General features: G+C 45.6%; 1 protein-coding gene across 34 annotated transcripts in view; it reads right to left on the minus strand.

Moving 5' to 3' along the window:
* The window catches only part of KCNMA1 (potassium calcium-activated channel subfamily M alpha 1), a 733,580-nt gene that overhangs the window by 354,746 nt on the left and 363,062 nt on the right, over positions 1-15,772 (minus strand). For all 34 annotated transcript variants that reach the window (XM_043596657.1, XM_043596656.1, XM_043596650.1 and 31 more), the window contains exon 3: positions 8,148-8,209. In XM_043596657.1, the coding sequence (XP_043452592.1) occupies positions 8,148-8,209 (62 nt within the window). The remainder of the gene's footprint in view (positions 1-8,147; positions 8,210-15,772) is intronic.

Raw genomic sequence — 15,772 nt, forward strand, 5'->3', positions numbered from 1 at the left:
GGTCACGATCTCGCGGTCCGTGAGTTCGAGCCCTGCGTCGGGCTCTGGGCTGATGGCTCAGAGCCTAGAGCCTGTTTCCGATTCTGTGTCTCCCTCTCTCTCTGCCCCTCCCCCGTTCATGCTCTGTCTCTCTCTGTCCCAAAAATAAATAAACGTTGAAAAAAAAAAAAAGTCCCAAGGGCATCCTTGCTGTAAGAAGTTCTATTTTTAAAACACAAATGACTCATCACTGACCAGGGTCTCCCCAAAGCTACAATTTGTCAGGCTGTCAGGAAGAAGGACAGGGGGGCACAAAAAGCAAAGACAGAGGTCACATCTCCATCCTCATCTGAAGCCCATAAAACCCATCATAAAGCTGTAACCGTCTCCACCAAACTCAGCACAATCCGGGTTGTGTTAAGCACAAGCCCTGCCCTTCTGTTTGGATTATACCGCCCTGAGTGCTAACCTTCTCTCCAGCTGGCTCCTACCCCAATCCCTTGAGAGTTTTGCATGCATGTCTGCCTGGGACATCAGGTAGAAGACCATTGCTGTGCAACAGGGAGAAGATCCGGCCCTCGTGCAACATAAACACACGCTAATTGCAGAAGACATACACATTAACTGAACCTCCACGGGAATGCATTTTCTTTATTTTCCCTGAAATAAGCATTCTTTTCAATGCGTCAGAGAATCTAAAGTTTTCTTTTGAAATTCTGGAGAGTGGTGAGGAAAGAAGAAATAATTCATTATAATTTTTGGAGAGGAAAGTAAATGTGGATTTATAGACATAGTTGTCGGATAGGGTTTTCACAGGGAAACAAATGAGCCATTGGGCAACGTGTCCTCAAAGGTCATGCATAACAAATTCCAAACAGGCCAAACCAAAGCATTCGGCCTTGTTCACCTTCCACAACACAGTTGAACTCTTACTCCCCTTCTGAAATAGTACAGAAAAAAAAGGAAAAGAAAAAAAAAAAGGATCATAAAATCAAGGAATTCAGGGCCTCCCTGCCAAGGGGGATGAAATAAAGGAATCCCAAGCATCTATCTGGCATTATCTTTGTTCTTATCCATGACCCTAAAGTTGCCCCCATGATGATAGACTAAAACTCCAAAATGGGCATAAAAACCACTATTTGCTTTGCTCTTCAATGGATAATATTTGCCATCACATCTTTGTTGATTTTGTATGTGGTAGAAAGAACCCAAGAGATCAAGGAGAAAGGGCCCTGGACTGGGGAGCATTGATTGCTCTGTCTTCAATTCAGCCCCTGGCAAGTTGGGTGTTCTTGAGAAGGTCACTTAACCCTCATCAGGCAGGGGAGAATGCTGAGGCACAGGGAACAGTGGCACCAAGTGGACTCTGAAATCTCTCCAAGTTCTAACATTTTATTCTCTCCAGTTGTCCCTTGCCGCAAACCCGGAAGTAGGTCTAGCTGTCTCTTCCCTCCCACTCCTAACACAGTCCCTGATTTTTCCCAAGGAAATGCCAAAGATGAGCAGCTCATCCTGATGCTTCCAGCTGCTGTCACGTGTGGTACCTAGGCATCACCTGCACAATGAGAAATAAGTGAGGAAGCCAAGACCGCCTCGCCCAGATGGAAGGGGGAAGGTTACCCTGTGGGCACCTCCTCCACCTGTCTTCTCTGCCAGGTTTATGCGCCACCTGATGAAAAAATGGCATTTCAGAAAGCTAGACCAAGTAGCACAGTTGAGTTAGGGTTGTTCCCACATAGGAGAATTGAGTGTTGCCATTAAAGGTTAAATCCTGAAAGGGGACAAGGACTTCTCATTGGGAGTTATTTACAGACTCTTTGCCCTGAAGGCACCCCCCTCCCCCACCCCTCAGTGGGCCCAGCTCCTCCACCATCTGACATTCCATTCTTTCAACAGCTGCAGGCGCTCCTGTTGTGCTCCCCTTCACAGATGTGCAGTGCTGTTCTGAACATCCTGCCCTTGAACTTTCCCTACCCATAATTTTCCAGACCAAAGCCTGGCAATAAAAATGTCAGTGAGGGACAGAGAAAATTGGGGGGAGTATGTAAAAAGGAAAAAAAAAAGAATAGGAGGATGCTTTGCACAGACAGTGATTTGTGTTGACTTCTTCAACAAAGGCTAAATGCATACCGTGACTCCTCAAAAAGGGCATCAAGGCGGGGAACGGCAGTGAATTTCTCAGAACGCCAGCTAGAAAGGCCACGTTCCATAGAGCTGAGCACAAGGGAAGGTGATGAGCTTCCTTCCCTATACCATGGGTCACCCAGCTCTTGCTGTGAGGCAGGGGGCGCATTCAGGTACTCCATAGTACTTCATGGTACTTCACAGTCTACGATGAGCTTCCATGGAGGTGGTGATGTTGTCCTCACAGCTCTGCCAGGCACCTGCTACAAAGCTGCCACGTGTGAAGCACTGGGTCGGCACCTGTGCTCATGGCCAGCAAGAACAAGACTAGAGGAGGCGATCGGGATATCTTACATTGTTACAAAGACCTCCACAGAAACCTCTCGTGGACCAAATTCTCCTAAAGTCCACCGGTAATCCTAACTTTCTAGCACATCATGCAAAATTATAACAAATTAACTAAATTGTACAACTTTCTAAAGAGATAAGAGATAAAAGAATCTGTCTAATGGAGAAGCAGGGCTTCTCTCATTATCTACTCTAGTGTGCCAAATGATAGGCGCAGAGGGGGAGGTAAGCAAGGGGATGGGGGGGTGGGGTGGGGAAAGGGTCTTTCTACTGGGAATGAATCCCTTAACTGGGAGAAGCCATTGAGAAACAATCAACTTCCCTTGTTCCTTGCAAACATGACCCTCTTCCATCACCAAATGCTGCCCGTCCGTTGAGATAAAAGAGAAGGGAGTCTTATTAAGCTATAATGTAGGAGAAAATGAATCAAGACATAACCAGACATCAAACAGCACATGTCCCACAGACATGTACCATGTCTCTCATGTCCTAGGAAGGAAGCTGTGATAGGGCCCCTGCTGACTTGCAGGCCTGGCCCCAAAGGTAGGAAATGGGAAGATGGAGAACAAAAGAGAAAACAGGACAGAGGAGCTGGCTAAGGAGGCTAAGCCATATCTCATTCTGGTGACATGTCACTTAACCCATTTGGTCACTTCTACAACCTGGAATTTCACTTCTAGATACTTGGGAGAGAGATGCCTTTAGATAAGGCTGGGTTCAAATCCTGGCTCCGACTCATGAGCAACATGGTTTGGGACCAATGTTGCATCTTCAGCCTCCTCACCTGTACAGTGGGAAAGGTGATAAGACCACCCAATCAGGTTGTTGGGGGAATCTAGTGAGGTCCCATGTGGTGTGTATTGTAATGCGCTTGACACTATACCTCACACAAGTCTATGATCAGGGAATGTTAGTTCTCCTGGCCACCTGCCTGTCTCTCCCTTGTTCAAGAGAACTTCTAGGCTGAGGGACGAGAGGTCTGGCTTGTGTGAACACTCAGCAGGAAAAATAGCTCGTGATTGGCCAGTTCTGCGAAGGCTGTGGGTATCCCCATCATATAAAGGGTACCAGTTTTCTTTTCAGAAACTATGGAAACAGTCTGGTCTATTTCTACTGCAGTCTTCAAGATAACCTTCCTGAACCATACCTAACCCTAAGCAATTTTACAGTGTAAAAAATCTTCCACGTTATCACACCGAAGAGGTCCCAGATGAGTGAATGAATACAAGATGAATGAATCCATGAATACAAACATAAATTGTTAAATGAATGTTAAAGACCAGGGGAAGGCCATTTCCACATCATAATACCACCATTATCCTGGAATCCAGCCCTTGGATTAAATGCTCTCCAAATTTTGCACCACTCTTCCCTCCTCCTTGCTAATGTCCATATCCCCAAAGCTTCACTGCTGGTATGAGAAGCCAAGAGCAAAGGCTGGTGAAATCAGCGGGTGTCCCCACTGTGTGCCAGCAATTTTGGAGCAGATAAAGTCATTAAGGAAAATTTTAACAATGTATAACCTTTCAGCTTTACTCTGGTAACAGCAGGTAGCTTGCCTTGCAGAGACATGAGCCTGCACTGAAGTCACCAGTAAGCAGAACTTGACCTTCATTTTCAGTATACGCAGTATTAAATATTCATCACCCACAGAACTGTAGCATAAGAAGCAGCTGAGTTTAAACATGAATCAAAGGAATAAATATCTCCCCACAGGTGAGTCATCCTTTCCAAGAATGCCCCTGGAAAAAAATGCAAATACCCAGGGCCTGGAGCCTCTGTCTCTTCCAACTTTCTCTTGAAATTCTAGAAGCAGCAGGAACTGCTGCATTATGCAATCCATGAATCCTGCCCTCACACTGACATCGTTGGGTCTTTTTTTTTTTTTCTTATCTGTTAGAGAAGAATTACTGTTCCTATGTCAAAGACAGAAAATAGACAGGGATGGAACCAGCAATGGTGACATTATCACCCACAGGGTGTCTGGGGCACTTTTGACTTGGTTGTACAATTTTTTAAAAATCTTTGCTTCACAGAGTATCAGAGTGTGTGGGAGGAATGGCTTGGAATAGACATCAAGAGACATCAGAATTAGGAGCTGGAGTGGCAGATGCCTTAAATTGGGCAGAACATCTTTCAAAGGGATGAAAAAAAATGGAGTTCTTTTGAACAATGTCTGCCTCATGTGGCTAATTTAATACCTTTTGAGGGACGGGATGACTGTCTTTGGAGGACTTAGTGCTCCTCTGTGTCTGCAAGGAATCGGCACTTGTGCCTATCCAAAGACTTGGTAGAACAACTCCTTCTGCTTGGGTGTTTCTAGAGAGTCTACTGCTGGGATGATGAAGCATAATTTTAACACAGTTTAATGTCCCTCTTTGGCTTTCAACTCCAGGAGCTCTGAGCACAATCTGTCTTAGCTAGACAGCAATCACTTGAGGCTGCACGAGTGATTCTTCTGCGGCGATCACTCTAGGAAAACTAAGACCCAAAGAAGGGCTCCTCAAACCCTTGAATGAAAAAGAGCTGCTTGGGGATCAATCTTGGCCTAACAATGGAAAAGGAAAGATGCATAGGAGAGGCTGTGTTTGGAAATGACTTACCCACTGCCTTGATACTAAACTCAGCTTTGAAAGGTTAAAAAGATCAGACAACCACCCTTCGCGACATTTATCTGAACTGCCTTCCCCACCTGTTGCCCATTCGCACAGCCTGGACGGGCCTGCCTGACACTGAGCCAGCAGGGCAGACCCAGGAGCTTACCTCATATATTGATCTGCATTCCTCCCACTCTGCAAGGGGCTGGGTGCAGAGAGCCTCACATCTTGAGCTTGTGCTGCTGGAGTATCCCCCACCATTGTGAGGGAGGCCAGCTCTGATCAAAATTCACTGAGACAAGCCACTTCACGACAATGTCTGCCCAATTAGGCTCATGCAAGGGAAAGCCTACAGATTGATTTATTCAAAGGGCATAAATGTTAACTAAAATTCATTGGAAGAATACTAGGTGTTTTTTTCCCAGTACTGGGTGATGATATAGTATAACTTCCAAGAGAAGTCTAAAGCTCTCATTCCAAGATGCCCAAATGGCCAGCCAAACCACCAGTGTGTACAACCGATGAGAATCTTGAATGAATAGATGGATTTGGGGAATTTACATCCTGCTTTCTTACACATTTTCCATTTGCATCGTATGTGTGGACAGAACTTCATTTTCTCTTGTTTACTGTGCTTGATTACAATGTCTAACAGGTTCTTTGTTTATTCCTGGGAATCTGTGGACTTGCCATAAAGGTTACTCTACAGACTCAACCTTACTTCTTCCCCTTGCTTGATATGCACATGCTCTGCTGGTCTTTCCCCAGGAAGATGGAAGCCTCCTTGGTATTGGCTGTGCCGATCAGGTCACCCACGGTACAGAACCTTGGGAGATGGCTTTAGAACCAAAGGTAGTAATGCAAATGAGAAATGGAAGGGCCTACATAAATAAACCAAGTCTCGCTTTGCCCAACCATGTGTGGGTTTGAGGGACAAAGAAGGACTGAGCTAGGACAGTCTCCAGGGAGAGTGGAGGCAAGCTTGGTTCTAAGATTTTTGGCATTTTTGCTGAAAAAAAGTGGAGAACAGAGTCGCCTGTCCATCTATGGAATAGACTCTTTGCAAGTCCATAAAAGAAACCAGAACCAGAGAGGGCTCCCAACGCTGGATTTCCCAAGGCTTAGCAAAATCATAACTGAATCTAGGGTGCTGAGATGGTGCAGGGTATCCAGGGAAGAGGCTCTTTTGTCTTAGAGAATTTCATTCCTCTCCATCCTCTCACATGGAGCCAAGAACACCAGGATGAAAGATTGCCTCTTAATAAACACTGTAAAAAAGGACACAAGTCAAATCCATCTAACAAGAGTATTTTATTTCTTAGAAATACAGAGGAGCAAAAAGGGTGGGTAAGGGAAAGAAGGTGTCGAGGCATCTCTCCTAACTGATCACCACACTCACCTTCATGTAAGGGTTTGCTCTGTCTGGGGCACACAAATGCATGCCCAAACCCATTTCCTGAGCCTGCCATGGAAGCTGACAGGCTATGCATCCCCTGACATGTAAGAACACTCCTCACTCCTGAAAGGGAATGGAGAAATAAGACCAGGGCTTTAGGAGATCTTTGGTTCAATTCAAATATGGTCCAGAATTATGAAGAATAGATACTTAAAAGAGGCTTACCTTCAATGACATACCAACTGGAATTTTCCAGACTTAAAAAGCTCTTCTCTTTCTTGGCCAGGAAGAGCTGATGGAGGGAGTGTGTGGAATCTTGTCTCCTGGAGGACTTTTAAAGGACCCTCCTCCACCTGAGACAGGTGAAGGCAGTCCAGCCTCATATGTGGCAATGGGCAGAAGGACCTCTGATACTCTCAGACTTGGCTGACGCCCAGAGACAAGTGATTAAAGGGGACGTTTTCTTTATTTTCCCTGACATGGCATCTTGGCCTCAGTACCCAATTGCACATCAGCACCCAATTGCACAAAATCCTTTGGCTGGTGACCAGATGCCTCTGAGAAATTCAGAATTCAGGCGTGCATGACATTGCTACCATCCTGAGCCACAGGAAAAGAGCACTAGGCTCAGAATTCAGGCACCCCAGGGTCTGCTCCAACAAGGACACAAAGCAGGTTTCCTGGAATCAAACTCTAGCAGACGGCCATACCAGGGATGGAGTTCAAAGAGTTGAAAACACTCTCACAGTAGACTATGTAGGAAAAGAGCTCAAGTCCACTGCCCAGTTTTCAAGTACATGTCGCCACAAAAAGGCGTGTCAGACCAGCTCAGCTCCAGTTTCCCAGATGCTGTCAGCCTCAAACTCGCAATAGAATAGTTGGAATAAATGACCCCCTTCCTCCCCCACCACCCGCCAGGGTGACACCTGCAGGAACCAGAGCAGAGCTGGCTGCCACCTAGCAGCTCTGCTCAGTGACCTCTCCTGCCTCCTATGAAGCCTTTACAACGTCGCAACACCCCACCTCAGGGTCACCCTAGAGCACCAGTTCGCTCAACTGGCACCTTAGGGGTCTGCACAAATGTCCACTCTAGGAAATCCTAGATGGCCATGGGTCTCCACCTCTGGGAGTCATCACGAACTCCTCCGTCCCATCTGTGACCTTCACAAGTGAAGAAGCACCAGCGAGCAATGCTTCTGCTGAATATTCTGCTTGGTAGCTGCAAAGGATAGAGCCGTGCTTCCTAATCTAACCTCCAATAAGGTTAAAGCATCAGAAACCCTAATGAGAAGAAGACCTTACCACCATGGCAAGAATAGTTCAGACCCTCACTGGCTGGATACCTGTAGCCCTCCCAGTGGTTGGACATTCACACCAAAGCCCTCTTAACCTCTTGACATCTTCAGTGCAAATACTTCGATGGGAAACAGCTATTTCAAAATAAATAATACCCAGCAAACAAAAATAACACCCTCACATACCTCTCCCCCACTCTCAGGCCAGCAGAATCAAAGTAACCTTCCTTGTGAGAACTTGTTTTCCCATTCAGAAAACCAGCACAGAGTAGCCCTGCCGTCCTCTGAAAGCCTTCCACACTCAAAAGACTCTTGCAAATTTTGGTGTTAAAGTCAATAAACTGATCAATGTAGAGGCTCATGATTGTTTTTAGGAAAGAGGGCAAGACAATGTATTTGAATACTCACTTTGACGAATCTATGAAGTATATTACAAGTGCACCAATGCTGAGAGCAAAGACTAAGACAACCTGCAAAAGAAGAGGAAAATGCCATCACTTAAGAGCCGACACTGGGAAGCTTCGGGGTTTTTTTGACACAGGTGCGGCAGCAGCTGGGAAGCAGGGTTCCAACTGCTCTCTGGGGCCCCGCTTGGGAATCTCAGCCCCTCGAGCTGCCGCCCACTCTGCCCCACCCCACTCCCCAGGATACCCTGATGCTGACTCCGCACCTTACAGCAGGCAGCAACCTCACTGCTGGCCAACAGGGGTCAGGGTAGACTTTTATATCTATGGCTTTGGGTCTCATCTAGCCCTATTAGCACAGGGTCCCGGTTCTCTGCAATGAAGTCAGCACACTCCAATGGGAAGAGTGAATAAAAATTCCGGGTGAGGGGCGCCTGGGTGGCGCAGTCGGTTAAGCGTCCGACTTCAGCCAGGTCACGATCTCGCGGTTCGTGAGTTCAAGCCCCGCGTCAGGCTCTGGGCTGATGGCTCAGAGCCTGGAGCCTGTTTCCGATTCTGTGTCTCCCTCTCTCTCTGCCCCTCCCCCATTCATGCTCTGTCTCTCTCTGTCCCAAAAATAAATAAACGTTGAAAAAAAAATTAAAGGGGCGCCTGGGTGGCGCAGTCGGTTAAGCGTCCGACTTCAGCCAGGTCACGATCTCGCAGTCCGTGAGTTCGAGCCCCGCGTCGGGCTCTGGGCTGATGGCTCAGAGCCTGGAGCCTGTTTCCGATTCTGTGTCTCCCTCTCTCTCTGCCCCTCCCCTGTTCATGCTCTGTCTCTCTCTGTCCCAAAAATAAATAAACATTGAAAAAAAAATTTTTTTAAAAGAAAAAAAAATTTAAAAAAAAATTCCGGGTGATACAATTGGTCATCTTATGTGTAATCTGGGCCCGGAGGAACTCAGATATGGGAATATCCATTTTTCGCAGCTCTGCCAAGATATAACTTACATACCATAAAATTCGCCCATCGTAAGTGTACAATTCAATCGATGACTTCAAGTAAATTGACCAAGTGGTACAGCCATCACTATGATCTTCTAGTACCAGAACATTTTCATCATCCCGGTAAGAGCCCTCACGCCCATGAACAGTTAATCCTCGTTCCTACCCCCAGCCCTATACAACCCCTGATTTACTTCCTGTCCCCATACCAGAAACATCAATTTGAAAAACATAAATTTTCTGCTTGTACAAATGTGTGTACATACATTTGTGCATGTGTGTGTGTATGCGTGTGTGTGTGGGTTTGTGTGTGGTTACAATACTTCTCAGTGTTCTGGAAATAGTTCAAGTGCAGGAAGCCAAATTAGGTAATACATTAGGCCAGCTACACAAGAATCCTTGTTCATCTTTACACTCTTCACTCAAAATTAATCACCACTGATTTGAAAGACAGTTTGGCATCTCCTTCAAAGGATACCTGTCACACTGAAGTCCATCCAATGCACATGTAGCAGCGGAGGCCGATACCAACACTTGTGTCCCCACTCCACATCCTAGTATATTTAGTCTGACAGAGGAGACCGGGAGGGCAACTTAATGGTCTCAAAAATAAAGACATGGAGAGCCAATAATTAAGAATGAAAACAAAAGTAAACACCACGACCACACACAGTGCCAGGGCTCAACAAATACCTTCAGACATGCTAATATTCTAAAGGGTCTATAGACAGAGAGAAGCGTCAGCCTCCTCATAGTATCTACATATTGACATCACTGTGGCATTGGCTGGTGAATAGAGATGAATCTCAGTTTATGTAATGGCTGGGCATGGTCGAGCTGTGTGTGTGTGTGCGTGTGTGTGTGTGTGTGTGTGTGTGTGAGAGAGAGAGAGAGAGAGAGAGAGAAAGAGAGAGAGAGAGAGGATCATGCTGTACTGTGTGTGTGCACCGAAGTGGCCAATAGGAAGTGAAATCTGCATACGGTATTCATTCAAAACATTGCAGAACCCCACAGAGCTCCTGGGACAGAGAGCGGACCACACAGTAAACACTGACAGTTACAAACTGCCGGACACTGTGGAAGGAAGACACAGCCTCATAGCACCTGACAGATTATCTTTACAAAAGGAAGTGGTAAAACAGTACACCACTGGGGCTTATTTTATTCTTCCATTTTGTCTCAAAAACTAAACCACGCTGCAGCTGAATGCAAGGAAACCCTGCATGCAGTCTGCTAGCAAGTATCTTCCACCGGGTGCTAATCCCCCTGACAGGCTCACCCCAGGCTCTCCCCTCACACACACTCACTCATTCATTCGTTGCAAAGTTATGCACAAAAACAAACAAACAAAAGCATAAACAGGCCTCAGCTTTTCCTTCCATTATCCGAATGAGGCAGCAAAACAAATAGCTTAAGATTAATTTTTATCTGTGTTGCTATTTCTGAGACATAAGCAGTTAGATCCCCGCCCCGACCTCATTCTCAAAATGCTGCAAAGAGAAGGGGCGTGGCCAGGACACAGGAAAAGGACCTCTTCTTCATTCATAAACAGCTGACCCAAGAGTAATCTCTGTCAGCTGGTGTGTGTGTGTGTGTGTGTGTGTGTGTGTGTGTGTGTGTGAATGCTGAGCTTTGGTCAGAGCTGGCTATCCAGGCCAGTGAGGGGAGGGCAGGGACAGAGGGGAGAGGAGAGGAAAAAGGATGGAAGTCCTTGAAAATGGCATCTACATCATTATGAAATGAGCTCAAACTCTAAGCTCTCCAGCAATGGCGAGGGTTTCCCAGCATTGGGGGGCCAGACGAAGTAGCTGACAGTAATTTGTCCCAGCTGCCTTCGCTCGGCCTCTGTGACAGGGAATAATGTGCAGCTTATTTAAGCAAATCGGCCAGTGACAGGAGGAGAGGACTCCTGCTATCTTCTCACGATGCAAACTCAAATAGCGGCATCTCTCTGAGAGGGCAAGGGAGGGAAGAAATCCAGGAGGAAAATGACCTCCAAAGCTCCCAAGAACTGAAGCTGTTGGGTGCACCTATTCTCGGGTCCACATGTTCCGCCGGAAGGCTTTCTCATGAGGAGGTTCAGGGTGTCCAAACTCTTCCACCCACCTGCCTCCAGGAATAAAATGATCAATGGTGGAGGGCGGGGGGTACCTGCTTCTCAGTATTAAGGCAGCTGTGCATGTGATTTTGAAACTTGCCACATGGCTCTTTATCATGTCAGGCTTGATTACATTGTCACCCTGGATCCAGGTGCTGCAGAAAAGGAATCAACCCTTTGAATTAGGCCATGAAAATAAGGATTCAACAAGGACTTGTCTTCTAGAGGGCCTTGGCCAAGGACTAGTTCTCTCTTGTTCTCTCCATCTCTTACCTCTCCCTCTCTGACAAATCCCCCATTGTCTGAGAACTCTGCTTAAATATGAAAAAATTCAATCCAACTACACAAAATGGTTAGATTTTTTTTTTGCCTAAATGCTATGACGGTTATGTTATAGAGTACCCCCAAATAATTATCTTAAGTATTTATGTCACATCTCCTAAGGCCCTAGGAAAAATGAAAGAAGTCCACTTACAGTCATGAAATACACTCTTCTGTAGAGTGATCCTTACATAGATGAATGCTATGCTATTATGCAATCAGTGCTCAACTGTATGGCATAGGTATGGTCAATATGCAATAAGGTATTGACTGGGTGGAGATATAAATGGGAGAAGAAGCTAGGGACAGGCAGAACAACAGGGGCTCTTGTCTCAATACGCTTTTTGTCCTCAAAATGCTCCTTCTTCCTACACGTAACAGCTACTCTAATATCCCTTCAGTAAGGGGGAAGGCCACTGGGAGTCCTTCCATGTGCTTCGATGGTCCCAGGAATAAGGGACATTGAAGCCCAAGGGACATGGTAAGAAGAGGCCAAGAAAAGCATAATTCCTAAGACAGAAAAACACTAGCCCTCCAGCAGCTGGGTCACAGAAGACACATTATAACAAGCAAGCACTTTACAAAGCACTGTCGCAAACAAGATCTTGTAAGCACAGTGTGACATGTGGGACGTATGAGCATTCCCTCTCAGGGCACATTGCGTGCTGACCTTTCCCAGAGGCTTTCTAGCTTTCCTAGGCCGGGTTCACCAAATCACCTTGGCTACCGGGGATGGTGCTAACTGCCGTATTTTTAGGTTTACTGAAAATACCCACATGTTGTGTGCTGATACAAAGTACGTTGTGATAGTTACAGAGTGCCAGATACCTAAAAACAAAAGCGATTTGACAAATATAATTGAAACAATGGTGCCCTTGCATCATTGCTTTTCAAAACTTCAAGATCAAACATGACATGTGTTTGCACAGGAGAATGCCAGGAACACGGACACACAGAGACACAGAGGCAGAAAATGTAAAAGAAATAAGTCTGTCCTTAACACCTGGCTGGCACCAGGAACGTGATGATAAATGGAGAACAGAGAGGGGGTATTCACAGGTATTTTCATGATGGACATTGCAGCAGGCCCCGAAGATCTTCCAAATGTCTCAAAAGTTCAAAAAACGGGAAACAGGATAGCAACGCACAGAATAGCTCCCCTCAGGTCACTGGAGCTCGTCAAGGAAAGGACAGTCCCAGTGTGGTGGACACAGAGTGAACGAATCAGGAAGGGGGGCTCTTAGGCACGTTGCCTGTTCTGGAAACTGGTCCCAAGTCATTGAGTTGGACCCAAGTGCTTCCGGTCGACGCAAGTCTGCGAGGGCCTCCAGACACTGGAGGAGAGGCTCATAAAGGTGGCTACCACCACAATCCTAACACTTGAGCAGCTTTTCTAAAAAAAAGAAAACAAAACAAAACAAAAAAAAACAGATGCCCCCGTCCTGCCCTGGAACCAGAGAACAGCGAGCTCGGGGGAGGGGGAAGCCGGGCACCTCTATTTTTCACAAGCTCCTCCAGTGAATCTGATGTATGGCCAAGAATGGGAGTCACTGAATTAAAGCCATTAGGGGAAACCACTTAGCTCAAGTCAGGGATTAATTTACAAATGTCGCCTTAACAATTAGCCCATTAGAACATATGTATGAGGCCTGCAGGCTTTGAGGATCGTGTTAGAAGTACTCCGAAAAGTACAGAGAGGGGGATGAATCAATTCTCTCCTGGGCAGGTTTTATACATTCTGCTCAGCTCACAGCCGAACAAATGACCCTAATTAATGATTCTGCATGTTTGACTGGGGCTGTCGCCAGCTACTGGCAGCAGCCGCCCCTCCGAAAATGGACCATTTTCTACACAGAATCCCTAGGGCACATCACTTTTTTTTTTTATTGAGGTACCATTTATATACAATAAAATTCACTATATAAAAACAATAGACCCAAGAATTCCCAAGGCAAAACAACGTGGGGACGTTTTGTTGATGAGTGATCACATCATTCCAGCATCCAAATTAGAATGTTTGGTCTGGTGAATTTAACAACTCCGACAAACATTTACTGGACTCCTATGTGCAAAGCCCGGAGGGAGAGAGAGGGAAATAGGAAACTTAAAGAGCAAAGTCAGGCCTGGTCTTTGCTCTCAACAAGCAAGGAATCCAGAAGTTTAAATTACTCAGGAGTCCCCCGTGGCTTTGCTAAATGCCACACATATAAACCAACACTTCTGGGATGTCCAAGGAAGGAGAGGACGCAGAAGGAACAGAACCACCATCACAAATGCCCAAAGTGGAAGGGGAAGAGGAGAATGGAAAACCAAAGGAGAAGAAAAGAAATGCCCAACACCCTGGCTCCACCTGTCTGTTGCCGTGAAGGACAGGTGCCAGGTGCACTGGCAGACAGACTCGTGGCACAGAGGGCGCAGACCTCCCATCAGGAGGCCTGCCTGGATTTGAATCCTGACTCCGCTGCAGAGAGCGGTATGCTCTTTTTTTTTTTTTAACGTTTATTCATTTTTGAGACAGAGAGAGAGAGACCATGAACAGGGGAGGGTCAGAGGAAGAGGGAGACACAGAATCGGAAGCAGGCTCCAGGCTCTGAGCCATCAGCCCAGAGCCCGACACAGGGCTCGAACTCACGGACTGCGAGATCGTGACCTGAGCCGAAGTTGGACGCTCAACCGACTGAGCCACCCAGGCGCCCTTTTTTTTTTTTTTAATTTTTTTGTTTTTAGAGAGCAGTATGCTCTTGAGCACATCACAGAACATCTCCAGGACTCAGCTTCCCAATCTGTGAAATGGGGAATTGGAACAGGTGATTATCAGATCAGGACCTTGCCAGGTCATGGCACACAGCAAAAGAACTAAAAAAGGTTTGGCTTGAAAAGGCAGAGCTCTTTGAAGTCAGTGGGATGCCATTCGTGCATAACTGTAATTCAGCCTGATGGCCATTATGTGTGTCACTAATCCGTGTCAGAGGGCATGTTTCTTTCAGATAATCACAAGTAGGAATACCATGGACACTTGGATTCATAGTTTTGTGTTTCCAGTAGCACAATCAATCAATCGTGCAGCCTGCCATCCCACAAAACTACAACAAAATCTGGAGGGGCCGCGGACTAGCTCTCTCCTGGCTCTGTGCTTCTTTCTGCTATTGCTACACGGAATTGAGGGGTGGTCTCACCCAGTCTCCTCTCCTCCTGCCCCTATGATTCTTCGAAAAGCCTATGTTTCTGTAGGTTTTGCCCAGAGAAACTCACACTCTGAGTATCAGTGTTTTCTTAAGGGAAAAAAAAGAAGGATATTTTTTTTTTTCTTTGCAATCTGGTCAGTAATGTTTGCCTCACCCTTAAATCACTCTCAAGAGAAGATGTAATCTTGAGAGATGTAATCTCTCAAGATATTTTTGTTATCCTAAATAACAAAAGATTTGTAAAATATAAAACCAATATTTTGACAGTGTCGTTTAAACATCCAAAGGTCCCCTAAGTTTCCAAAATAACATTCTGGCACAATACTTTTGACTTATGAAGTGCTTACCAAAAAATGCGGTAAATTGATTCACTGAAAGCCAAGACTCCAAACAACAGTTTAAGTACAGATGTATTCAAGATGAAAGAAAGGAAGAAGAAAGAAGTGCTTTCAGTAGTCAGTATTTAGAATTATAAAATACATATAGGACTTCCGGATAAGAGAAAACTGTGTTTTATTCAAATGTTAGGAAGCCTAGTGAAAATGTCGATGCCTTTGGGGGCATTTTTAAATCCAAAAATACAATATTTAAAACCATACTCACCATAGAATGGACTGGATTTTTAGGACACAAGATAAAAAAATTAGAGAGGGCCCTCCTCCCTTATATTGCTTCAAATGACTTCCATGGCTTTTAGTATGAAGAAAAAGAAAATCTCTAACACAGCTTAAAAGACTCTGAAAACTCTGGCCTCTTTCCTCTGCTATAAATTCCAATTAACAGAAATTTTAGTTCTTCTTATTCACCATGTGTGCCTCCCTACTCCCAACTACCACAGGGCCTTTGCACAAGCATTTTCTTCTTCCTGGAAGTCTTACCTCAGGTCATATACTTTTCATCCTCCAGATCTCAGTTCTGCTGCCACTTTCTTGTCACTTAATGCAAGAAGGTCCCCCATAAGCACAGTGGGTACTTTGTAGCACTTAGCACAGCAACCATTTTACATTTTTTGTGTGCAATCATTTGATCAATTTCTCTCTC

The sequence above is a fragment of the Prionailurus bengalensis genome, chromosome D2 (assembly GCF_016509475.1).
Source record: "Prionailurus bengalensis isolate Pbe53 chromosome D2, Fcat_Pben_1.1_paternal_pri, whole genome shotgun sequence".
Taxonomy (NCBI): Eukaryota; Metazoa; Chordata; class Mammalia; order Carnivora; family Felidae; genus Prionailurus; species Prionailurus bengalensis.